We start from the raw sequence: 25,840 nt of genomic DNA, 5'->3' as shown, positions 1-25,840 counted from the left end.
CTCTGGATCAGAGAGACTGGATGCAGACTGGGAGATCACTTTGTTGAGCACTTTTGTTCTGTCCACATCAGTGATGGGGATCTCCCAGTGGCCAACCATTTCAATTTTGTGCTTCACACCCATGGCCTCATACTGTCCCTCCAAGGCTACTCTTAAATTGGAGCAAGACCTAATTTTCTATCGGAGCACTCTCCAACTAAATGGCATTTACATGGACTTCTCTAGTTTCTGCTAGCTCACTCCCCGTTCTCCCTCTCTTCCCTATGTTTTTTTCCTCTTGCTCTCCACCCTCTTCTCCATTTACCGAGCCACCCCTTCCCTCCATTATCCACCTATTACCTCCTGCCTGTGGGTCTGTGCTCCACGCCGTGCCCCCCCCCCCCCACCATTTTGTTCAGGTGCCTGCTTGCTTTTGGGTTGTACTTTAATGAAGGGCTCAGGCCTGACATGTTGGTTATCTATCCTTTGCTATATAAGTACACTGTTTGACCTGCTGAATTTTTGAGGGCTGCAAACTGCTGCTGGAGAGGTTTTTTTTTTCATACGTTATTCACCATCGTTAAAGTCTGTTTACTGAAGCCTAATGGGATTTGAAGCCAAACACCTGATGGAGGAAGTGTAAGGAGCTAGTGTCAGGAGGACCTGGGGGAGCCCCATGTGGGATCCGTGAACCAGGTAGAGGTGAAACGTGATTGGTAGGAGCCAGACAAAGGGGTGAGAAAAACCAAGGGTCATCTGGGGACAGATGAGTCACACAGAGAGGAGTGAGGGGGGAAGGAATTATTGCTACTGGCAGCCTTTGTATCTAATACCCTATGTGACTCGTCCTCCCCATCTCACCCCTTGGTTTTTCTCCCTTCTCTCTCCCCTTGACTGGCACCTGACAATTCTCCACCACTGTCTGTCACCTTTATCTGGTTCATCAATCCCATATGGGGCCTCTGCTGCATCCTTTACACTCACTGGCTTCTCTCCTACATTTATCAAGTTTAGTAGACCACTCCTTTGTTCCCATTAATGCTGCTTGAGCTGCTTAACTTCCTCGAACATTGTGTTTGGTTATTGAAAGTGTAAAAGTACGTCTGAAAATCTTGTGAATTTTCAGCTAAGCCCTCGATGATTTACACAAACATGCTGGAGAAACTCAGCAGGTATGCAGCATCTATAAGAATTAAAGGCTAACCAGCATGTCTGGTCTGAGCCCTTCATCAAGGTATGAACAAAAAGCAGTCAGATGTCTGAATAAAATTGTTGGGAGTGGGGGGAGGAGAAGAAGAGGGAGGAAGTGGCAGTGGAAGGAGCACAGGTGGGAGGAGAAAAGAGGAAAAAGCTGAAGTGATAGGAGTAGGGATACCTCTGAGTGGAGAGGGATGGGTGTGGGGAACTGGAGGGAAGGAGAAAGAGGGAAAAGAAGCAGGAAGGGGTTTAATGAAAACTGGAGGTTGATGTCTGCTCCCAGGATGAGATTTTCCATTCCAGAACATTGGAGATGTCCTCCTCCTTCACCCTCTGCATCCAACACATTATCCTCTGCAATTTCTGCCACCTACAACATGATCCCACTCCATTTTCTGCAGGAACTGCTCCCTCCAGGTCTCCCTTGTCCACTCCTCCCTTCCCCCCCCCACCCCCCCCCCATCACTTCCTTAACACCTACCCCTGGTACCACGGGAAATGCTGGATTTTTGCCCACACTTTCTCCTTCACCACAGTTCGGGACACTGAACAGTCCTTCCATCTGAAGCAACACTTCATTTGTGAATCTGCAGGAGTTGTCCACTGCATCCAGTGCTCCCATTATGGCCTCCTCTGCATTGGTTATACTGGATGCTTACTGGGAGATTGTTTCATTGTGTATATTCGCTTTGTCTGCTGCAATATCAAGGAGCTCCCAATGGTTAATCATTTTAATTCCACACCCCATTCCCACATCAACATGTGAAACCAAGGCTACCTTAAAATTGGAGAAACAGCACCCAAATTTTCAGCTGTAGACTCTCCAACCAAACAGTGTTAATATTGACTTCTCCAGTTTCCATTAAACCTATTCCCCGAGTCTCTTTCCCTATCTCTCCATATCCTTTCCTTTGGCTCCACCTCTTGCCTGTTAGCCTGTCCTCCTGCCTACCTGGTTCTTCATAGATTGCCACCTTGTTATGATGGAGAAGCTTGTGTGGTCCTGAGATCCCATGAGCAATGTTGTCTTGAGCTATGCTCCTGGTAGGGCTACCCATGGCAGTAAGGTTGAGGGCGAAGTCCCTGTCAAAGAACAATCCAACTAAGACCTCCATGATGGAACAAGCGGATGAAGTTACTTCAAACTCAATGGCTGTGAAGGTGGACAAAGGCTGCACAAATCCATCAGCTCCAATCATCATGGTTTTCATGCTATTGGAACTAGTTGGTTGATTTGGGAGGCATTGTGTACTTCAAGTGCAACATCAAGTACACGTTAAATAAACGCACACGTGTCTTTGCTCTTTGGGCTACTTTCAAAGATTGGACACAAGTCACTTGAGAGCCCTTAGGGATGAAAACCATCATCCTCGACCTCAAAGGAATAGCTGCCACAATGGTAATTACCTGCTCTTTGTATGTACCTTGATGAAGAGCTCAGACCTAAGTTGTTAGTTCACTTATTTCCTATAGATGCTGTGTGACCTGCTGTGTTTCTGAAGCACTTTGTGTGCATTGCACTACAACCCCAGAAACTGCAGACTTTCTTGGATTATTTATGATTAAGTGGCAGGGCAGGCTCGATGGGCTGAATCACCTATTTTTGCTCCTATGTCTTATGGCCCAACTCCTATTGATTATCTTCATTTTAAAGAGAAAAAACACAAATACTGGAGAAACTTAACCAGGGTGTCCACAGAATCTTGTATACCATCTTTGTTTTAATGCTCATTTCCTAATTATTGAATTGCATGAATTTTATTTGCATTTATGATTACAAATGTATTTTGTATTTATTTCCTTTTAATTAAATGTCTCAAATTATTATTTGTCAAAATTTGTAGTTATTCCTCAATCCAGATCTCACTGAATGTCTTGAACAGATTTAGGGGGGAGGTTGTCTTCTGTAATTCTATAATGACTTCAATTAATTTACATTTCTTTCTGATCAGAATTGTTTGATTCAGGTCACACCACGTGGGAGAGAAGCCTTAGTTACTGACTTTGGGCTGGCACGAGAAGTGGTCGAGCTGCCCACCAAGGACTTTGACCGCAAGTTGTCCCTAGTGGGATCAGCTTTCTGGATGGCACCCGAGATGTTGCGAGGTGAACCTTACAACAGGAAGGTAACGTGCAGTCTACATTGTCGCATTTCTCCACTTGGGAATGGCTCAGCCTCTGTGCTTCACATTTTCCTCCATTGAGGTGATGGTGTTATTTTGGGCCCTCGAATGATGGATGACCATAATATATAGGAGCAGATGTAGGCTATTTAGCCCTTTGAATCCACTCTGCCATTCCACCTGGAGCTGATCCATTCTCCCACTCGACCCCACTCCTCTGTCTTCTTGCCATAACTTTTCAAACCCTGACAGTCCTGATACCTATCAATCTTTGCCTTAAATGCATCTAACAACCTGGCCTCCATAGGTGTTCTTGGCATAAAATTCCATAGGTTCACCACTCGCTGGTTTGAAATGGGTGCCCTTCAATCCTGAAGTTGTGCCCTCTTGTCCTTGACTCCCTTACTATGGGAAACAATTATGCCACATCTACTCTGTCCAGGCCTTTCAACATTCAAAATGCTTCTTTGAGGTCCACCCTCATTCTTCTGAACTCCAAGGAGTACACTCCAAGAACTGTCAAATGTTCCTCATATGCTAATCCCTTCATTCTCAGAATCATTCTTGTAAATCTTCTCTGAACACTTAAAAAAGAAGCCCAAAACTGTACCCTGAACTCCAGGTGAGGCTTCACTTTGAAATCCTTTTGAACCGGCTCGGGGGATTACTACCGTAGCAGCAGGAGGTTGAAAAGCATCAGCCAATTGGTCTACTCGTGTAATCAGGTCAGCCATTGTCATCTTGAACAGCAGACAGAGTGGCCTTGGAGAGGAGGAAGGGGGAAGCATGGCATATGCCCATGTCCACATTTAGTTTCACGTGAGCCCGAGGACAGATTAACCATGAATTTACTAGAGGGTCAGGATACTAAATGGCCTTTTATAGTATTGTTTCTCAACCTTTTTTCTTACCACACACATACCACTTTAAATATCCCTATGCTATCGATGCTCTGTATTAGTAAGGGAATGCTTAAGGTGGTATGTGGGTGGAAAGAAAGGTTTGAGAACTACTGTTTTATACTGAAAGACCCTGCCTGATTTTGATTATAATGCAGATGCATTTTTAATTGCTTTGATATACTGTGCTTAAGTGAACTGGGAGATCACTTTGCAGACCATCTTCTCTCTGACTGCAACAATTAGGGGTGGGGTTGTCCAAATGGCTAACCATTTTCATTGTGTGCCCCACACTCACACTGTCATGTCTTCATTCGCTGCCAAATAAAGGCCACCCATAAATTAGAGGAGCAACACCTAACATTCCATCTGGGCTCTCTACAAATGGATGACATTGATATCAACTTCTCCATTTTCTGCTAGACCACTTCCTGTTCTCTTACTCTTCTCCATCCCTCTGACTTTTCCTCTGGCTCTCCACCCTCCCTTTCCTTTTCCATTCACAGAGCCATCCCTCCTCCCTGCTTGCTGGTGTTCCCTCCCTCCCTTATCTGCCTGTTGTTTCTCGCCTGTGCTTCGCTCTCTCTGCCCTTCTCCCCACCCCACTATTTCATTCATGTGCCTGCTTATATTTTGCACGTACCTTGATAAAGGTTTAAGGGCTGAAACGCTAGTGATGTATCGTTATCTTAAAGTACACTGTTTAATCTGCTGAGTTACTCGAGCATTTGTTTTTAATTTTATCTCTTCCTGTGGATCACGAAGGGATTTAATACATACTTAAAAGAGGGAAAATTGCTTGCATTTACCATGAATTCTCTTCAGGTTAACAAGTTTTTTCCAGATCTAGATGCTGTTCTAGCACACTTTGTCAATACAGGCTAAACATAAATTGCACGTGCTTTGGGAAAAATAATCCTGTAGGATGTTCTTGATTTATTCTAATCTCAACTTCTCACCAGGAAATGTAAAATTTGCCATTTTAATAAAATAGCAGGAGCTCTGAGGAAGTTTTTTTTCCTACCACAAACCCCAAGATTACCTAATTTGAATGGGAAGTATCCAGGTTTGGAAAAGTTTGTTTAACACCAGCAGCTGATTAGGTATTGGCTTTGTGCAGGTTTTCAATTTGATGGATCTAGAGTTTGAATGATCTGAGGTGCAAATTTGCACCACCATGTTTTCATTTATCTAACTTTTTTTTAACAAAGCTGTGTTAATGTGTTGATTTGTTCTTAATCTTTCAGGTTGATGTTTTCTCTTTTGGTATCGTATTGTGTGAAATACTTGGCAGGGTTCCGGCAGATCCTGAAATTCTACCCAGAACACAGGTAGCTATAACCAAGTGATTAACAACTGGACCTCAATGTTTAATTGGTACTTGGAGTCATTTTTAGTGGGACCAGGATTTCCTTCAGAACATTTGATCATTAATCTGGGATTAGTATCATTGTGACAGAATAAAATTTAAGAAAACCTGATGAGATGATCTCTCAAATGGTTCGTTTATTATCATCCAACTGTACGAGTAAAACCTGACAAAATGACATTCAATAGTCGTAGTGTAAAAACACAACCCGATATAACACCCCCCCAACACACACACACACACACACACACACACACACACACACACTCACACTCTCTTACAGCAGTCCAAAAGTGAACACTGCTGAGATCTGAGACTGGAGCCTTGCATCAGCATCACAGTCTTGTGGCTCTTTACACAACTTGCACTGCACCTGGTCAGCAACCAACCTATTGCCAGAATTTATTTCAACCACAGAACTCTATTCTCATCATGATTTTTACAACCTCTGATTTTATTGACTTTCTGGTGCTCTTGGCACTATGCCCATATTCTTATCAAGACTAGCTCTTCTACCTGTCTGTCCACCTCTCACAGCTTCTATCTTGCATCCTATCACCTCTGGGCCCCCTCATCTAGCCTCTTTTCCCCTTTTACAGGTTTCTGTTCACTCCCTCCTTACCCCACACTCCTCCAGGCTCGATCAAGAGTCTCAACCTGAACTGTTGATTGACTTTTTGTACCCATGGATACTGTCTGACCTGCTGAGTTTATTCAAGATTCTAGTGACTGCATTTCTGTGTTTCTCTTTGGTCCAAATTTTAGTCTGGACTGATTATGATTAAAAGGTTGGAAATGAATGCCCTCAAATAAATGAAGGTGCTCAATGTATGGTATGGGTGGTGGGAACTAGGGATAACAAAGGATACTGAGGTACACAAAAGAACTGGAGAAACATGGCCGGTCACGCAGCATCCATAGGATGGGAAAAGCAGTCGATGTTTTGGGCCTGAGCTCTTTCTCAAGAATTTGGACAAACCGGTAGACAGATGAATATAAAAGGAGAGAGAAGATGATGGGGCATAGAAGAACAGGTAATGGGTGAATACAGGTAGGAGGGTAGATGAGAAAGAAGCTGAAAAGTGATGGGGTAAAGGGCAGATGGTAACTCTCTGATAAGAGATGGGAGGGAAGGGGGTGGGGTTGGATGAGACAGGTTTAAGGAAAGAAAGAGACTGGGGGAGGGTATTAACAGAAATTTTAATCAATATTGATCCTCTCTGGTGGAGACTACCAAGACAGAATACAGGAGTTACTCCTCCAATTTACAGGTGGCCTTGATTTGACAGTGCATGAGGCCATTATCAGACATGGCGGTATGAGAATGGGGTGTGGAATTAAATGGTTGGCCACTGTGAGATTTTTGCATTTGTAACAGGAAGAGCTAAGGTGATCAACAAAATAATCTCCAGTTTCCACCATGTAGAAAAGGTCACATCGGGAGCACCAGAATACTCCTCTTGACCCAGCATCTGCAGATTTACTTGTTTAAGAAGACTGAAGGTTTGATTAAAAGGGGAAAAAAGGAAAGATGTGTTAGGTATCAGCCACGGAGAAAGTATCTTGAGGAAGATAGAGTATGTGGAAGAGAAAAAGAAAGAAATTGGGAGGACAGAAAGGAGTCATGAAATATTGTTTGCATTTAAGATGAAGGAGAACACAAGACATTCTCCAAGTATATCAGAAGCAAGAAGGTTATCGGGGGAAGAATGGGCTCCCTTAAAACCCAAAGGGAATATCTATATATGGGGCCAAGTATGTGTACGAGATTCTTAACTTTCAGACTTCTCACCTATATTCTCCATGAAGAAGGATATAGAAGATGAGAGTTCAGGGAGGTGTGCATGGAACACATTACCATTAAGAAGAAGGGGGTTGAATATCATGGGATATGTAAGGATTGATAAATCCCAAGGACTAGAGGAGATCTATCCCAGCTTCTTATGGGAAGCAAGAGAGGGGATAGCTAGGGCCCTGACAGAGAGTTGTGAATCTTTGTTGGCCACTTGTGACTGAGGATAGCTAATGATGTTGCTTTGTTTAAGAAAGCAATGGGGATAAGCTAGAGGACTACAGCCTGGGACTTGCATCAGTGGTAGGGAAGCTATTGGAGAAAATCCTAAGGGACAGGAATTGTACGTGTTAAGAAAGGCAGGAACTGATCAGGGATAGTCAGTGAGGCTTTGTGATGGGGAAGTTTCTCCACATTAAGGTCATTAAACTTTTTTGAGGCAGTTTCTGATGGCTGTAGACATGGTAAGCCTTTTGACAAGATCCAGATAAAGGCTGTTCGAAAAGGTTGAGGCACATGGGATCCAAGGTGCGCTGGCTAATTGGATCCAAAATTAGCTTGGTGATAGAAGTGAAGGATGTTGTTTTGAACTAAGATCTGTAACAGTGGTGTCCACAGGAATCGGTGCTGATAACCTTATTGTTTGTCAAGCATTTGGATGTGAGTGGAGGAGGTATGATTCAGATGACAGGAAAATTGATGGAGTTGTGACAGTGTTATGGCAAAGAAGGTTGCCCAAGGCCAAGCAGGGCAGAAATTGGATGGAAAATTGGCTGAGCATTGGCTGAACAAATTTAATCCCAACAACAGCAGATGATGACTTTGGGAAGTCAAATATGAGTAGGATGTACAGTTAATGGTAAGGTGCTAAGGAATATTGTTTCACAGAGGGACCTTGCAGTTGAAGTCACATGTGTTGCAACTTTACAAAAAAAAACACTTGTTAGGCCCAACTTGGAGTCATTTGTGCAGTCTGGTGGCCTACTATAGGAAGGATGTGAGGTGACTAATAGTTGTAGTCGGAGACAGTGCAGATGAGATTCACCAGGGTACTGCCTGGGTTGGAGGACTAACCCAGGCAACATCCACTGTTATTGCATCATCTGAGTTTGTTTTCCCCAGAAGCAAAGAAGCCTGAAATGTACCCTGTAGAGCACACATGTCAAACTCTGGCCCGCGGGCCAAATTTGGCCCGCGATATAATTATATTTGGCCCGCAAGATCATTTCAAAAATGTATTAGAGGTGGCCTGCCCTGCAGCGAGAGCCGATGCTGTTTTTTGGTAATGTCACCCCCACCATCCTCCCCCTTCATTGCACATCCTTCCCCATTGTAACACGAGAAATTGTAACACGAGAAGTCTGTCGATGTCATCAGCCGGCAAGCCAGTTGAAAGGCTCCCCACACAACCAGTCACTTCTGCCACCTGTCGAGCAGTGCGGCGGATGAGCGAGCGCCTGTGATTTCCTGTCAGCGTGACGGGCATGGCAGGCTGCGCACGGCCCCCGGGCAGCGCGAGCCCCGCGCGACTGGCACCGGACGGCCCTTCCACAGCGCGAGCGCACTTCTCCCGGTCGCCACGGCCTTCAGCGCTTGCACCCGCGCGGACCCCAGGGACGGCTGGTTCGGCCCTGCACGTGAAGAGAGAGATGGTGGCTGTCCGCAAAGGCTGATCGGCAGCGCGCTGGGCCTGAGTGGGTGGGTAAGCAGGGGTGGGCAGAGCGTGTAGGTGAGGAGTAATGGGCAGGGGAAGTTATGGTGGTGCGAGGGGCAGTTAGAGGGAGGGATGAGTAGAAGGAGGGGTGGATAGGGAAGAGGTAATAGGGGAGGGGCAGGGCAAGTAGGGGAGGGGAGATTAGTGGGTGAGAGACGGGTAGAGGGAGGAACAGGTTGAGGGGAGAGGCAGTAGAGGGGCGTGTATAGGATGGGGTGGTTAGAGGCAGAGCGAGTGGAGTGAGGGGCGAGTAGAGGTTGGGTAAAGGACTGGTCAGGTAGAGGGATGGTGGATCGAGGGTGAATAGAGGCCTAGAGCCTGAGGAGTGAGCAGGAAATGCTGAGTCCTGATGGACACAGCCTGTGAATGCTGACTACATCTCCACAGGGACCAAATATGTTTCCCTCAGGTCAAGCAAAGGGTGAACTTGAGCTACCTACTCCTGACCTGTAACATTATACTCCTAAAGTTATATCCTAAAGTTTAACATTACATATGTTTAAAGAAGAGAAAACATGCAGATGTTGTTGAAAATTTTCAATAAATATTTAGTTCGGCCCTCGACTTAGTCCAAGTTTTTAATTTTGGCCCTGTCTTGGGTAAACTTATACCTCTCATTTTGTTCATTTAGATTGGTCACAGTGTTTGAGCTACCGAAAGAAAATAGACACACACACCGAGAGCAGTTCAGTTTATACAAATGTTTATTACTAATTCAAAAGCTGATTTCACACTACAATATGCAAGCCCTTCCCAACTATACTTATCAACGCTTGGACTGGTCCCAACTGCCGAAGCGAGGCAACGACTGCACACTTGTAGTAGGTTGTCAGGGCGCTGGTAGCAGCTTCTCCACCTCCCCCGACCGGGACGTTGCTCGGACTCTGGCTGTTCTTCCTTCTTGACAAGGGGTGTTCCCACCCCTCGGAGAGTCTAAACTTCAGCAGCAGGACCACAGGCTTATATACCCCAAAAACAATTAATCATGCGCCTACTCCTTCTAATATTTGTCAGTCAAAATCAAAACTGAACATTACATTCTACAATTTAGAAGATTAATTATTATGGAACCAGGATGTTATAACTTCCTGGTTTATCTCGTAGATACAAAGACTTATTAAAACTTCTCGAGCAAGACAGGTTGTGACCAATTCGTCAATTTCAGAGTGTTTCATTTGACAACTGCTTTCTCTGGGCCTCACAGTGGAATTCCATTTCAAACTGTATCTTCAGATGAGTCCCCATGGCTGAGTTTAATTACATCTGCTAGTTCTGAAAGTAAGGTGACCTGCGAGTGGACCCAGTGTCGTCAGTTCCACATAAGCAAAAAGCATCTGGGTACATGGTTTTAATCCTCCATTACAGGCCCTCTGTGAATTTGAGTTTGACACGCCTGCTGTAGAGGAATATAAAATGAGGCATAGATAGGGTAAGTCATCAGAACCTTTTTCCTCAATAGGGATATCAAAAGCATTACTGTATAACATAAAGGTGAGAGGAAGGAGAAATGAAAGAATGATGTATTTGCACAGAGAGTGACTGGTGTCTGGAACTCAAGTAGGGAGGGAGGACAGGAGTCTGATGGAGACAAATGGGATTGGTGTGGATGGGCAAAATGGTTTGCATGGATGTGGTAGGCCAAAGGATCCAACTCTGACCTGTGGGGCTCCAAGGGGTTCAGAACTGGGATGCTGGGAGAAGTGGTAATACCCAGAACATCCAGACAATGTGGCAGGTGGTCTTCTCAAATGACAATTAATATATCACAACACAATGTTGCTTTTACATAATTTTAGGTACATGGATTGGAGAGGTTTTGAGGGATATGGGCCAAATGCAGAGAAATGCTTGGGTAACTAGTCTGCATGGACAAGTTGGGCCAAATGATCTGTATCTGTTCTATAAAGCCATGGCTATAAATAATGTTGATTCAGTAAAAATAACAGTACTGTAAAATACATGCATTTGTACTAATCATCTAAGTAACTATATGGAAAACCTGGATGATAATGAAATAATTCAACATGAGAAGACTGAAATGGTCAAAGCTACCGGCCCCCTTCCTGTGAACTTTCTGCAGGAGCTCTATCGAGAGCGCCCTAGTCGGCTGCTTATAATGTGGTGTGGTTAGTCTACTATTTATTAAACAGTGGCGATAGCAGGAGCTGAAGGAAATCACTGCTACCACACCGATGGTCATTAACAACAGCTTTTATTCAAATTCAGCATGCCCCTATAAGGGCAGCATGAGCTCAGTCACCTGGTATATTGTGACATCGTAATCACTGCCCAGGGTGCGCACCTCTGACGACACCATTTCCCCATGGCTGCCTGACACGTGGCGATACAAGCGGGGCCTGTTCGCCATGTAGATGTGTGCCGCCACACAACACCCCCAAATCCAGCTACGCGTCCTGTCGCTTCGGCGGCGAGCCCCAGCGCTTGGGTGCGGCCATCTACACCGGCTGTGATGAGTCTAAATGAGCAGCTGTAATGAGTCTAAATGAACATAAACTGCACCACATCCAGATCTTTCGGTAGATGGGATGGTCAGGTGAGATGGGGGCAGCGGGGTTAGGTTGCCCATTCGTTTATGGAGGTCTGCGAGCCGCTCATCTTTGTTGTGTGTTGTCTCAGCCTCCAGGCCAAAGAATTTGGCTGGTAGGGAGTGTGGCATGCCAATAACCATTTCTGCTGACGAGGCTTGCGGGTCCTCTTTGGGCGCTGTCCTAATCCCAAGGAGAACCCAGGGCAACTCGTCCACCCAGTCGGGGTCATAAAGTTTTGCCATCAGAGAGGACTTTAGGTTTTGGTGGAACCTCTCTACCAACCCATTAAGCTGTGGTGTGGTGCAGTGTAACCCCTAAAAGCCTTGCCAGCTGCGACCATAATGCGAATGTAAATTGGGCGCCTCTGTCGCTCATGATGTGCGCCAACATGCTGAAAAGAGTGATCCATTGGCTGACCAGGGCTCTAGCACGGGTCTCCACTGACGTCTCACGCTTCTGGTTGCTCTGTCCATTATGGTAAACAGCTACTGCGGCTCCCTGGACACCGACTGGCAAGGGGCCCCACAACATCCATGTGGATATGCTGGAGCCTCTGCATTGCCGAGTCGAAATGTTGAACCAGGGCCTGCGTGTGCCAGTGGACTTTAGACGTTTGGCACCTGTTGCAGTTGCGGGATAGCGCTGCCACCTCCTTGAGGCCATGCCAGACAAATCGCTGCACCACCATATGCACGGTAGTCTTTATTAAAGGGTGGGTGAAATCGTGGATGGAGCTGACGACCCTAGCCCTCCACTCCTGTGGGACTACCAGGTGCGGTGAGCCGGTGGAGGTGTTGCAGAGCAGTGGCTGGGTGGAGTCAGGAAGCTGGATATCCTCAAGCTGGAGACCTGAGATAGTCGTCCGGAGAGATTGAGTTTCGGTGTTGTACTGCTTGGCCTGCGCTAGTTGCACGTAGTCAAGGCTGGGAGCTAGCATGCTGATGGTCGGGTGGGAGAGCGCATCCGTGACTACATTGTCCTTGCCCTCACGGTGCCGGATGCCTATAGTGAATTCGGACATATAGGACAGGTGGCACTGTTGCCTGGCCAACCACTGGTCCTTGGCCATAGCCAGTGCTTGGGTGAGGGGCTTGTGATCAGTAAAAACAGTGAAAGTTCTGCCCTCCAAGAAATATCGGAAGTGGCTGATGGCCAGGTACAGCGCCAGGAGCTCCTGGTCGAACGCACTGTATTTAAGCTCCAGCGGCCGCAACTGCTTACTGAAAAATGCCAGCAGGCGCCACTGCCAGTCCAGCCACTGTTCCAGTACTTCCTCAACCGCTGTGGTTGGAAGCGTCAACCGAGAGTGCCATGTGTGCTTCCGGGCGCGGGTGCACCAACAAAGTCGCCTCTGTGAGGGCCTGTTTCGTTGCAGTGAAGGCCTCGTCTGCTTCCTCCGACCAGGCCAGGATATTCTCTTTCATCGTGATCAGAGCGAAAAGAGGGCTCATGATGCGGGCAGCGTTGGGGATGAATCTATGGTAAAAATTTACTATTCCCACAAATTCCTGCAAACCATTGAGGGAGGAGGGTTTAGGAAAACACTGCAAGGCTGCCACTTTCTCCAGTGCCAGTGCTGCCCCAGACGCTGAGGTGGTGTGCCCCAGGAACTGAAATGTCTGTTTCCCAAACTGGCATTTGGCCTTGTTGACCGTGAGTCCGAATTCTGCCAGCCGGATGAACAGGGAACAGAGATGAACTTTGTGCTCTTCACAGCTGCGGCTGGCTACCAGGATGTCATCTAGGTAGATAAAGACAAAGTCCAAATCCCTAACCACTGAGTCCATGAGCGCTGGAACGTCTGGGCCGCGTTTTTCAACCCGAACGGCATCTGGAGGAATTCGAACAAGCCAAAAGTGGTTATAATGGTGGTCTTTCCAGTGTCATCGAGGTGGCCTAGGATCTGGTGATATCCACGCACCAGATCAATTTTTGAAAAGAGTTGCACGCTGTGAAGGTTGGCCGCAAAGTCCTGGATATGGGGGACTGGGTACCTGTGTGGAGTCGTGGCATAATTTAGCCGTCTCTAGTCTCCGCAGGGCCTCCAACTCCCTATTGACTTCGGGACCATGTGCAGTGGCACCGCTCAAGCTCTGTCCGATCGCCAAACAATGCCCAACTACTTGAACCTGGAGAATTCCTCCTTTGCCTGTTTTAGCTTCTCTGGTGGCAGCTGTCTAGCTCTGGTGTGCAGCGGGAGTTCTTTTGTGGAGATGTGATGGAAAACTCCATGGCGGGGGGGAGGCGACATCGAAGTGTGGCTCCAAGGTGGCAGGGAACTCACTGAGGATCTCTGCGAACTCTTCTGTGGTGGTGGCCACCGTGGTGATTTTGGGTCTGTCGTTGTCCACCGTGCCCAGGTGCACTGAGCGAAAGGTGCAAGCGTTGAGCAGCCTCCTGCCCCTCATGTCCACCAGCAGACATGAACCCTTAGGAAGTCAGCCCCTAACAGCGCGGTGCCCACTGAGGCCAGGTTGAACCTCCAAGTGAACTTTTCATCCCTGATCTATATATGTGCCCTACAGGTGCCATAGGTCTTGATTGCGGAACCATTGGCAGTCTACAGGGTTGGACTGGGGGTCCGGGTTCGAGTTTCCAGCATTGTAGGGGGGGAGGGCACTCATCTCGGCCCCTGTGTCCACCAGGAACCGGTAGCCCGTGGACTTGTCAGTGATATAAAGGAGGCTGTTCACGTGGACAACCGTGACAGCCATCAACATTGGTTGGCCTGGCCGTTCCCCTGAAAGTCGCAGGGCTGGCTGGAGGTTGCAGGGCTGATGGCACTTGCGGGCTTTCACTCTCCAGCGCTGGTGATATGACTGGGTTTTCTCTGGCTTGTGCTTGGGGGTATCCTGTGGATGGCGGGGCCCCCACTTGGCTGAGGGCTGCATCATTCTCGTTCTCCTGTTTTGCGTGCCAGAGGGCATCTGCCTGGGCTGCAACCTTGCGGGGGTCGGAAAAGTCCATTTCGGATAGATGGAGCCAGATATGTTTTGGTATCTGTTCAAGGAATATCTGGCAGAAGAAGAAACACGGTTCATGATCCTCCGCTAGGACCAACATTTTGTCCATGAGGGCTGAGGGGCTGCGATTTCCCCCAACCCATCCAGGTGTAAGAGCCTGGAAGCACGCTGCTGGGGAGTGAGGCCAAACTCCCCCAGGAGTAGATTTTTGAGGGCGGTATATTTGGCCACTGCTGGTGGCTGGTAAATGATGTCGTCCACCCTCGTTGCTGTGTCTTGGTCCAGCCCGGCCACGACATGATAAAATTTTGTGGCGTTGGCTGACCTGTTGCGGAGGTGAAATTGTGCCTTTGCCTGCCCGAATCACATCCATGGGCAATGGGGCCAGAAGGGTGGGAAGTTTGAGGGCTACAGCATTCACCTCAGCTGCATCCATTGTTCGCTGGGTCCAGGTAGACGTCTGGGCCCATCAGGGTCACCACTGTGGCGATTGCAGGAGCTGAAGGAAATCACTGTAACCACATCGATGGTCATTAACGACTGTTTTTATTCAAATTCATCGTGCCCCTATAAGGGCAGCATGAGCTCAGTCACCTCGTGCATTGTGACATCATTATCGCTGCCCAGGGTCCGCGCTGGAAGGGATGCTGGAGTCAGTGAAACCTCTGACGACGCAATTTCCCCATGGCTGCCCCGCCACATGGCGATACAAGCGGGGCCGGTTCACCATGAGGATGTGTGCCTCCGTAAAACAATATTGATTTATCTTTATTTATGTATATACTTACTGCATGTGCATCATTTGCTTGTATGTGTTATGTCTGGTTGTGTGTTTGCATGTTTTTGCTGCGAAGACCGGAGAACTGTGTTTAGTCAGTATGTACTTGTACAGTCGGATAATAATAAACTTGACCATCATTGCCATAAACAAAGATATTGAATGAGTGTGTTAATCTGATTTATAGTTGATTCCAACTTGTCTCTTTTTTTTAAAATCTAGGATTATGGTCTTGATGCTGAAGCTTTCCAGGAAATGGTGAATGACTGTCCAAAGCGAGTGTTGGAATTAACGGTGAACTGCTGTAGGGTGTGTGTTTATGATTTGTTGGTATCTTGCTCCACTTCTTAAAATCAGTTGTACTGAATGCGCAGCCACTGCTCCAAAGGAGGTTTCACCAGTGATGAATTTTTCATGAAGAAACTGGGATCCCATCTAGGGCAGAATCTGTGAATGGTTCCTCTTTTGTGACAAAACCCCTGTCTTTCAATGCCCAAACAAGAATACTATTCTTGATAGTTCAGTTAACAGCTGGGGGTGAGAGGAGAATGACTGTCACATTGGATATTTTGTTGGATGTCTGTCATAAGTGGGATGCCCTTTTAGTGCATTACTTCTCAAAGGCATGGAGATTTAAGTAAGAGGATGAAAACTTTGTAAATTTAACGCAAAGGGTCTCTGTATTTGGAGATAATTTACCACAACTAGCATGGATCTGTCAATAGGATTAGACATTTTCCTGCTCAATCCAGTCTGGCCAAACATAAAACAGCAGCTAAGTCCAAGTTTTATAAGGATTATGTGACGTGTTGTACGTCTCCAGCATTTTCATCGATGTAATCTTTATCTTCCTATGGTTTCTGGAAAATAACTTTTACTGAAAGAGTGAGACCTTTACTCACCATTACTGGGATGCCAATGGGTCACTCACTGTGAATAACTTATCCCAAATTATTATTTAAAAAATATGCTGCTGCCATTTTCCAACAAGAGGGTTGTATCTTATTTCTTTTGAGTTTGGATTAGAATCGCTGGAGTCTCTTGCGAGGTGCATGTGCACGAGTGTCTGTCATTGCTTTTGCATTTATGCATGTTTTCTTGGATATCTGCGTGTCTCGCTATGCTTGTGTGCAGTCTTGGACCTCCTTGCCTGATGAAAACCACTTTGTAGCTTGTATGTCATGATCACCCCACATTATAATCCATGTACCTTCTATTCCTTCAGAAATGGGGTGGATGTGGGTCATGCTGGACCCCCAGGGAGTATCTGAATAGGATTGTTAAAGAAAGTTTAAAGAGAATTCAGACTATGCTTTATTTCTCTCTCCCCCCCCCCCCCCCCTAGATCGAAGCCTTTAAGAGGCCATCCTTCACTGAATTACTGGACCAACTTGAGGATATAGGCGAAAGTCTGGAACCAAATAAAGACCTCCAGATTCCTGTGTGAATCTGCCAGTGCTCAAACCTGCCAGAGTGGGTTAGATGGCAGCTGCTGTTATCATATTAACAAGAAGAAAAATGAATCTGCGATCTACAGGAATTGGAGAAGAGTTAAAAAGGGCTGACTCTTGAATGCACACATTATTGGTTTGTTAACAATTATGGGGAGAAACCTGTACTTTGGGAATTATGCTGCTCTCCTCTACTGGAAACTAAATTGAGAGGAGATGTGTAATGTTCAGCTATTTTTGAATATTGTGCATTTTACACAATTAGCTGAAGTCCAAATGATCACATCTTCATGCAAGTACATGTGCAACATAATTCAAACTTCACTTTTTTGAAATATGCTGGTGCAAATTTGGATTCTACGTCATCGGGCAGATTGCTTTCAATCACTCCTGCACACCTGGTGGATTCTTATGCACCTCTTTTATGTGGTTCTCGTAAGCAAAGCTTCTTTTGAGAACTGACTCATCTTTCCATCAATGAATTCCCTGGACAGATATACTCTTTATGTTAAAAAAAATATGTAATAGACTTTCATGAGAGCTCTTTATTTTAAATAATTTCGAACTAGAATCAGATGTGGTAAGATCATGTATTGAACTAAACATGGACGTTATAGCCTGACAATTTTTTTCTCAAAACAGAATCTTCACTAAGGGTAACCAGTAAAAATGATGAGTTGTTGTTGGCACATTAAACTTCACACACAGTTCTTGAAAGTATCTCCTCCATGATCAATTACTATATTTATATTAAAAAAAATCAAAATCAGCCAGCTTGAATTTTTAAATGGGTGTATCTGTCAGATGTTGGAAGTTCAAACTGAAGCTCATTAAAGCCAATTTTGGGAAAGTCTCCCTGAAAAAACCAAATAAGTGCAGATTCAACTTTTGAATTCAATATTTTGTTCATCTGTCAATAGCAGCGCATTTGCCTTAGCAAGCAACACCTTGTCTCCTGATCTGTGTGACCTGTGCACAATTTTGTGTCCAGGAAGTGAATAAGCAGGAATATTCCGGAGCCAAAACTTAAAATGTTCTTCAAAGAGACAATATTATGATGAAATTAATGAAAAAACAGTTCCTTCGTTTTATCAAACTGACATCCTACTTTGTTCCATGACATTCCGGTGAGTGTAATTAAAAATTACTTGTTCCACTGTTGGGCATATATTTTAGAAACTAAATGTGGAGAGAATCAGAGTTCTAATTTAATTGGCTTACCAAATTATTTGATTTCAGTATTTACTCACACATAAATTATCACAAGACTAATACTGATTTCAAGTGCTTAATTAATTTCTCTCTGTCCAAACATGATCTTGTGGTTTGGTTGAAAGTGGCAGTGATCTGAGGTTGGGGCAGAAGTCCTGCCATGGTTTAGATTTAATGGTACTTTCCATCACAGCAAAATGTCACTTTACAGCTTGTTATGTATACTTTGAAGCGAAGTAGCAATTTTTTTTTCCAAAAAAGGAGGTAACAGGCACACTCGAAAGACCTCAGTAAAACCAACAGGTCAAGTACCATCTTTAGGGAGGGGATGAATTGTAAACATTTCAGGTTAAGTCCCTGCATTGAATTCTGATGCAGAGTCCAGACTCAAAACTTTCCCGTACCCCATGATCCCGTACCCCATGATCCCGTACCCCATGATCCCGTACCCCATGATCCCGTACCCCATGATCCCTTACCAAATTCTGCTCAACCTACTGAGAAACTCAGCAGGTCACGCGCCATCCATAGAAAATGAAAGGCAGTCGATGTTTTAGTCCTGAGTCCTTTCACTGTTTTTTTCCTTCCTATGGATGTTGCATGATCTGATGAGTTTCTCCAGCATCTGAAGACTTGCCTTGTTTACCACCTCCTGTCTTGTTTTGCTCCATATTCCAAAGTCTGCAGTCTCACAAACTCTTGTGGCTCCATAAATAGTTGAATAATTGTTTCCAAGTTAGTTGATGGAGAAGTAGTGGCAAGAAAACTGATTAAAAGATATACTGCCATCTGAAGTGACTATCAGGACTATGTTAGCCAGTTTAATGGTTTTAGCAACCATGAGCTAGAAAGGCAGAAACACAATGAGATTCCCAATCCTCACTGCCTGAAAAGTGTGCATGTGTGAACTGGGAAAGGGGAGTTTTGGGTTTAAACTATCTGAAACAGCTGTACAGTCACTTTGAGAATGGCACAAAAATACTAATGCTCCGTGAAGGTACAAAGAGTAATTAGCCTGAGTGGAATAGGGTTTGTTCAGTTTCTGGAGTAGAGGGACAAGATAGGGGTGGAGACCAGCACTAATACTATCTCTTAATTTGTTATCGGTTGGACAAAGGCAGGGACGGAATGGGTAAATGAACTAAAAGGCTGAACATTGGCTCTCCTGGACGGTTAAAGCCACGTCAAAAGATGCTTCCCTGCATTGGTGAATATTTTGTGCAGATTGCAGATGAGTTTTGAATGGTCAGTGGTGCTACCACTGCTAGCCCACATTTTGTCATTGTTGCAAAGTGTCAACATCTCTATTGTGGTCACTGAGGGAATGTAATGCAATGCTTTTCATGACTAGCAACTTGCAAATCCAACTGTTGAAAGTGAAGAAGAGACATGGTTATTTCCAGTTCCATAAGCAATTTCACACTGACTTTGTTTCTTGTGCTATTCACTACAGAACAAAGGCAAATTGAATATTTGATTCTGATGTTTTGTTGTATAGGACTTGCTCTTCTAATTTAGGATATGAAAATTGGAGGGAAATAATGTATTTCTTAATTCCAGTACTGTCTGCATGTCAATTCAGTTTAGTTCAGAGTTATTCCGATTTAAACCCAAGTGCAATTGAATTATTTTCTTTTTTGTCAGGCTGATATGCCTGATAGTGTAACGTGAGATCTGTTGAGTGCATTGTTGGATATTTTGGAAATAATAGAACTAGAAGTGCCCAAGTAGTTTAAAATATTGACCAAGTATTGCTCGCAGATGATCCTGGAGGGCCTCTGGACTTTTTTCTGCATTGCCTCATGTTGCTCCATGACGATGAACTTCTTGGTTAGATTTGGCAACCTGCTGAACTTGCTTCACAGAACCTAGCACTTTATGCATGAAGGTGGCGGGGAAATTCAGAAAAGTCTTCAGGAAAGACGACTTGAGCTAATCTTGTGCCTTCTCATCAGCTGGTTCAGTGATGAAATTAATACCAGGAGGGACCATTTTCTTAAAACTTTGATGGATATCGAACCACAAATCTAAAAATGACACAGAAGTTCCATTTTCATATGGAATCCGTCTGGACCTTTTTTAAAAAAAAATCAGAGAGTATTTAAAACTCGCTGTAATATTTCAGAAAATGGCTTAATATTTCTGGCACAAAATGTCTCAAGATGTATCCAAAACTGGCTGAAGAGCTATGGAGCATTAAAGTGCTATGTTCTTTGCGCTGCATAGAGATGTGACGAAAGGGTATTTAACTCTGTTCCTCTTTCCGTATGCCAAGAAGTCAGAATGTGTTTTTATGTTACTTATTTTAAAGACTATAATATCACCTAATTTTGTTTTACTCTCCTTTTCATGTAACATTTGTTTATTCCTATGTATTTTTTTGGTACCTTTGAGTGAATATAGCATTTTTGTAGAAAATGTACAGTTGACAGAGGACATGTATAAAGATATGTGGATGCTTACTGATTATAGAATGTGGCTTTATCAATATTTTCTAGTTTGGGTGGTGCTAAAATGATGAAAAACTTGTGCAGACCTGAACATACCTGATGGACTGTTATGTTAGCTTGCATTTGACATTTGCAGTTGAAAACTTGAGCCTACTTGATGTTGATTATGAAAAATATTTAATAATGTATATTTTTTGTTAAGATGGATATTATTTTGCTGTCCGTTACTTTTATAAAAAAAAATCCAGTGCAAGCAATAGATGAGGAAAATAAGGGGCAATTCACCCAAATCAGCTCTTAGAGTACTCGTAAAAAAAAAACCCAATAAAATCTATTGGTATTTTCTATTTTTACATTTTGTTTATTAATGAGAAATAAATAAGTTTAAGGCAACTAGTGAATAGCAAAGACCAAATTTATTTGAGGAGAAGAAAAAATGGAATTGTAAGATTAATGTAAATGTTAGCATGGACTTGGTGAGCTGAATGGCCTGTTTCCATGCAGTACCTTGGACTCTGTGGCTCACTAAAATGAACATTTGGAAATTGCATCCATTTCTATTGCAGGCCTGGAATTTGCAAAGCTCCAGAGCAGCAGTTTCTCCAGTGGACGTGTGCCACCAAAGCCTAGGTCTCACACTGACTGATGTGCATTAGGAAGATTCTTGACCAAACACTGCCATTCAATAAAGTCAACTAAAAGTCTGAAACATTATCAATAACTCCAAAGACTAGAGTTACGGGACTATAGGCTTTTATTTGCAATAAACTTAAAGGTCATCTGTGACCCAGGCTTTCTGGGGAGGGGTTATGGTGTTGGAGCCTTTATGCAGGGTCAAGAGGGAAGAGCTATGGGTACAGTCACAAGATGGGGCAGAGTCAGATAAATGAGTGTACAGCAGCTCACCTCGTTCACCCTTTATTTTTGTCCAGTGGGGTGATGTGGGGCACAAAGGTCTTAGAGGTTAACTCTTGTCTGGTCTTCTGTTGCAGCTGTTGATTTTTCTTGGACCTCTAGCGCACGATGACTCACCTAGAGTGACTAGAGTGGGGCTAAGGTGCTATGGAATGTAGTGTGTGTCCATAAGAGGGAGGGTGCTTCTGGGTGGGTAAGCTCCTCAGGTGCCTCTGCACACGTGAGGTCCCGGATGAAGACTGTTTCCTTGCGACCATATAGGTAGGCCATGTGCGTATTTGGGGTTTGCATGGAGGAGCTGGACCCTTTCAACCATTGAGTTGGTTTTAAGGCCCTCTCGTGCTTCCATAGCAGGAGTGGCCTGGAGAGTCAGCCTGAATGGAAGGATGGTCCTCGATGTAGACTTCCTGCAGAAGGATAAAATTTGTTTGAGGGGTAGCATTGGTGGCAGTACATAGCAGTGATATGATTGCATGGAGCACCTCGGGAAAGACCTCCTGCCAATGAGACTGGCAGCCCCCTGGACTAGAGGGCAAGAAGGATGGCCTTCCACACAGTGGCATTCTCCCTCTCCACCTGGCCGTTCCCCCGGGGGTTATAACTCATGGTCCTACTGGTGATGATACCTATGGGCAGCAGGTATTAGTACAGCTTGTTGCTCATGAACGAGGACCTCAGTCGCTGTGGACATACAATGGGTACCTGAGCTCCCCGATGGGGTACGGCAGGTTACGAGATATGATGGTGGAAAAATCTCGTGACTCCAGCATGGCAGAGGTCATTGTGGCAGTCTATTTGGGCATTGGCACATATCCCTCAAAATCTATCTGGGCCTATTTTTTAAAAAAAACATCAGACTATTTAAAATGGCTTATTGCTGTGCAAAGTTTTTGGAGTATGCTTTAGCTGATCTCAAAAATAGCACTTTGTGTGCTTCTGGAAGACCATAGCTGTGGTGGGCTCGTTTATCGAATGTGGTAGAGGGCTGCTGGCCTGTGGACCTAAGCCCCCAGAGGGAGGACCCTGTGCGAATCCCGTGCCCTTCGCCAAGTGTGCTTCCATGTTATGGAGGGTGATCTCCAGCTATTTCACAAGGTCAATCGGCCCTCTTAAGTCTAACCTACTCTGCTTGAGTAGTCCGACCTGATGCCTGCAACTTAGGTGGTCCTGGATCATATCCTCCATGTTTTGGATGGCTTAAACTGACTGGAAATTGTACACTCATGCGAGTCCATGCAGAACCCAGAGGAACTCATCGCTCGATTAAACCAGTCACTGTCTGCAGGTAGCCAGCATGTGCCTGGCGTATACTTCATTAAATTACTCCTTGTACTGGTCCTTGAGTATATTCATTGCCTGTTTACGTTGAGGTGCCCCTGATCATCAGGAACACTCAGTGTCTGACCTGGGAGAAGAGGAGGTGCAGCTTGTTTGCCTTTGTGGCCATGACTCCAGTGGAGTTCTATAGGAAGACCTCAAAGCAGCATAGCCAGAGTTCAAAGCAGTCTGAGGCTTCTGGCGATTGTGGGTCGATCTCCAGCTTATCAGGCTTCAAGAGTTGTTCCATTGTTAAAATAAAAATGATGTACTATCAATAACTCAAAAGACTAGAGTTACAGAACTGTAAGCTTTTATTTACAATAAACTTGAAGGTCATCCTATGTTGTGGCCCGGGCTTTCTTGGGAGGGGTTGTGTTGGTGGAGCCTTTATGCAGGGCCAAGAGGGAGGAGCCACAGGATGGGGAGGATTAATGAATGTACAGCAGTTCACCACAGTCTGTAAATTCATCTTGCACATTCCTGCCTAACCCAGTAACCTTTCCCTGCTCCCTGCTTATCCACTATCCAGAAGCATTCAAAGGCTCCACTTCAACTCTCCTTTGAAAAGGAGAGGGCAAGGCCTTCTGAATTCTCAGAAAAAGTTCACCTTGTTTGTCTTAAATTGATAACTCAGGATTTTTAAATAGTGACCCACCCCCACCAGTTCCAGATATTTTTTCATCAGAGAAAAGACCTTGCCGTGCTGTCTCGACCAGCTATTCCCCTTTTTTGTGTATGATCCACCCCACTCCCTCCCTGTGAAGCCCCCAAGCTTTGGTTTCTTCTGTACTTCTCTCCCACCAACTACATAATTTTTTTTTAAATGAGGTGAAGAGAAAGCAAGGTTTTCACTTAAATGTGCTGTGGCTCCCATGAAGAGGGGTGGGGAGGTTGGAAGAATGTGAAGGGCACCAGTTGAGAATTGCTGCTCTAGTCTCTCAAGATCTAGAGTGCAATCAAGTCAGTCTCATTCCTCTAAATGTCAGCTACTACAAACCTAGCCTTTGCGTATAAAAACAAACTTCTTGAGGAACTCAGTGGGTCAAGTAGCATCTGGTGAGGGAACGGAATAATCAGCATTTTGATTCAACATCCCACCTGGGGTCTGAAGAACCCCAGTAAGAGAGCAATGAGAGAAGGAATTGCAGAATTCTAATTGAAGGGAAGAGCAAAGTCTTCCTAGTCAGCACGCCTGAAAGAGACTTTGCAACAGAGTGATAAAATGGAGATGCAAGAGCCTGCAGATCCCAGAATCTGGAGCAAGGATAAACTACTGGAGCAAGGAGAAGATACTGAAGGAACCAGGGGCAAGAGCCTGTTCGATCTTTCATCAAAAATACCTGTCCAACCCATTTTAGTAAACGTTCCCTGTATGGTTTCATCACATTTATCATTGCATCTTTGTCTTTGCTACATAAAGGACACTGACCAGAATTTTGTGTTTTTACTTCAATCACGGTGTCTACAAATTGTTGTGATTTACTTCCATCGTATTTACATCCTTAAGGATTCGAACACTGTTATACAATATTACAAATATGGTCTGGTAAATGTCCTGGGTATTTGAAGCAGAAGCTACTGTTTTTGTATTCAATCCTTTTGGCAAAGAATTAAAGCATTCTGACAACTTTCCTCATTTTATTGCTATTCTCCATGCATGAGGATACCAAATCCCCTTGTTTCAGAGCTCTGCTATCTCTCTTCATTTCAGGAATACTGACTATAATGGACAATTTTCTCTTTCCCAGCTACGCTCTACTTGCATAACTTTGCCTAGTTACCCTTATTTTTATTCTTTTCTAGCTTTCTTGTATCCTCATCATAATTTATATTATTTGTGCCCTTAGGAAACTTTGCATCAATACCTCAGTCCATTCATTCGTGTTGCCAGGGCTTAAACTTCCCCTGTAGCTCTGGTCCCCGAGTTCTGGTAATGTCCTCAAAAATCTTCCCTGCCTCCTCTCCAGCCTGATGTCTTTCCTGCAGCACAACCCAGCACGTCGCAGGCAAAATTCTCCCCACTATTGAGGATATCTGCATGAAACACTGCCGTTTTGAGAGCAGCGGCAATCATTAAGGATGCACACCACCCACGACATGCTGTTCTCATTGCTGCCATCGGAAAATGCCACAAGACTCGTGACATCAGGTACAGGAACAGTTGCTATTCCTCCACCATCAGACTCCAAAACAAACTTCGAGAATTATTTAAGGACTCTTAATTTTAACATTGTTTATTATTGAATATTTAAATACTGTCTTGTATAGTTTGTTTGCTCTGCCTGGTTTACACTTCTCTCTTGAGTACAGTTTTTTTTCTTTGCACTTTACAGATAAGTCGAGATTTGTCATGGCCCACAGGAAAAAGAATCTCAGGACTGTATGTGATTGTATGTTCTCTGACAATAAATTTGAACTTTGACTTAAGCTGAACACAATGTTCTAAATAAGGCCTCACCAAGGTCCATTACTACTGCAACATGACCTCCCAACTTCTGCCCCCAATACACTGATGCATGTACCCTTTTGCCTTTTTCATCCCCCTATCTGCCTGTGACACCTATTTTAAAGTATTATGTACCTGTTCTCCTTGCTCCCTCTGCTCTACAACCGATTGCTCTTGTCAGTCCTACCCATGTTAGGCAGCCCCTCACATTTCTGTGCATATTGTAATTGGACAGGACCCTCATCACTGAAGTTTATAAGAAGGTCTCCATGCCCAAGTCCCCAAAACTGCTATCCTTTTCTCGATTAACTTTGCAGAATCCTGACCATTACACACTTGGTAAAGAAAATAATGGTTTGTTTTTAAATCAATAAATAAGATAAAGGAATGTGGCATTTTCAAAATAGATTTTTATATTGAAGTGAGTTATTATAAATCTATTTATTTTTAGTTCACTTATCACAATGACCTAAAAATGCACCAGGCCTACACTCATTGGTATTTTGGAGAATTGGGGTTGGCAAGGGATGGGGGTTCTCACTGAAACATTCTGAATGTTGAAAGGGCTGGACAGACTTGATGTGACAAAATTGTTTCACATGGTAAGGAGTCAAGGACAAGAGGGCACAACTTCAGGTTTGAGGTGTGTCTGCTTAAAACAGAGGAAGAATTTCTTCAGATAG

General features: G+C 44.6%; 1 protein-coding gene across 6 annotated transcripts in view; it reads left to right on the top strand.

The window, feature by feature from the left end:
- Positions 1-25,401, top strand: part of LOC138762210 (dual specificity testis-specific protein kinase 2-like) — a 197,844-nt gene extending 172,443 nt beyond the window's left edge. For 4 of the 6 annotated variants that reach the window (XM_069935841.1, XM_069935817.1, XM_069935830.1 and 1 more), the window contains 4 exons: positions 3,129-3,302; positions 5,446-5,529; positions 15,586-15,672; positions 16,709-21,029. In XM_069935841.1, coding sequence (XP_069791942.1) covers positions 3,129-3,302; positions 5,446-5,529; positions 15,586-15,672; positions 16,709-16,810 — 447 coding nt within the window. In that variant the 3' untranslated portion in view covers positions 16,811-21,029. The other 2 variants (XR_011356827.1, XR_011356836.1) reach the window with 2 other exon arrangements.
- The last annotated feature ends 439 nt before the right edge of the window (positions 25,402-25,840 follow it).

This window comes from Narcine bancroftii, chromosome 1 (genome assembly GCF_036971445.1).
Source record: "Narcine bancroftii isolate sNarBan1 chromosome 1, sNarBan1.hap1, whole genome shotgun sequence".
Taxonomy (NCBI): domain Eukaryota; kingdom Metazoa; phylum Chordata; class Chondrichthyes; order Torpediniformes; family Narcinidae; genus Narcine; species Narcine bancroftii.
This window is presented reverse-complemented; position numbering and strand designations above follow the sequence as displayed.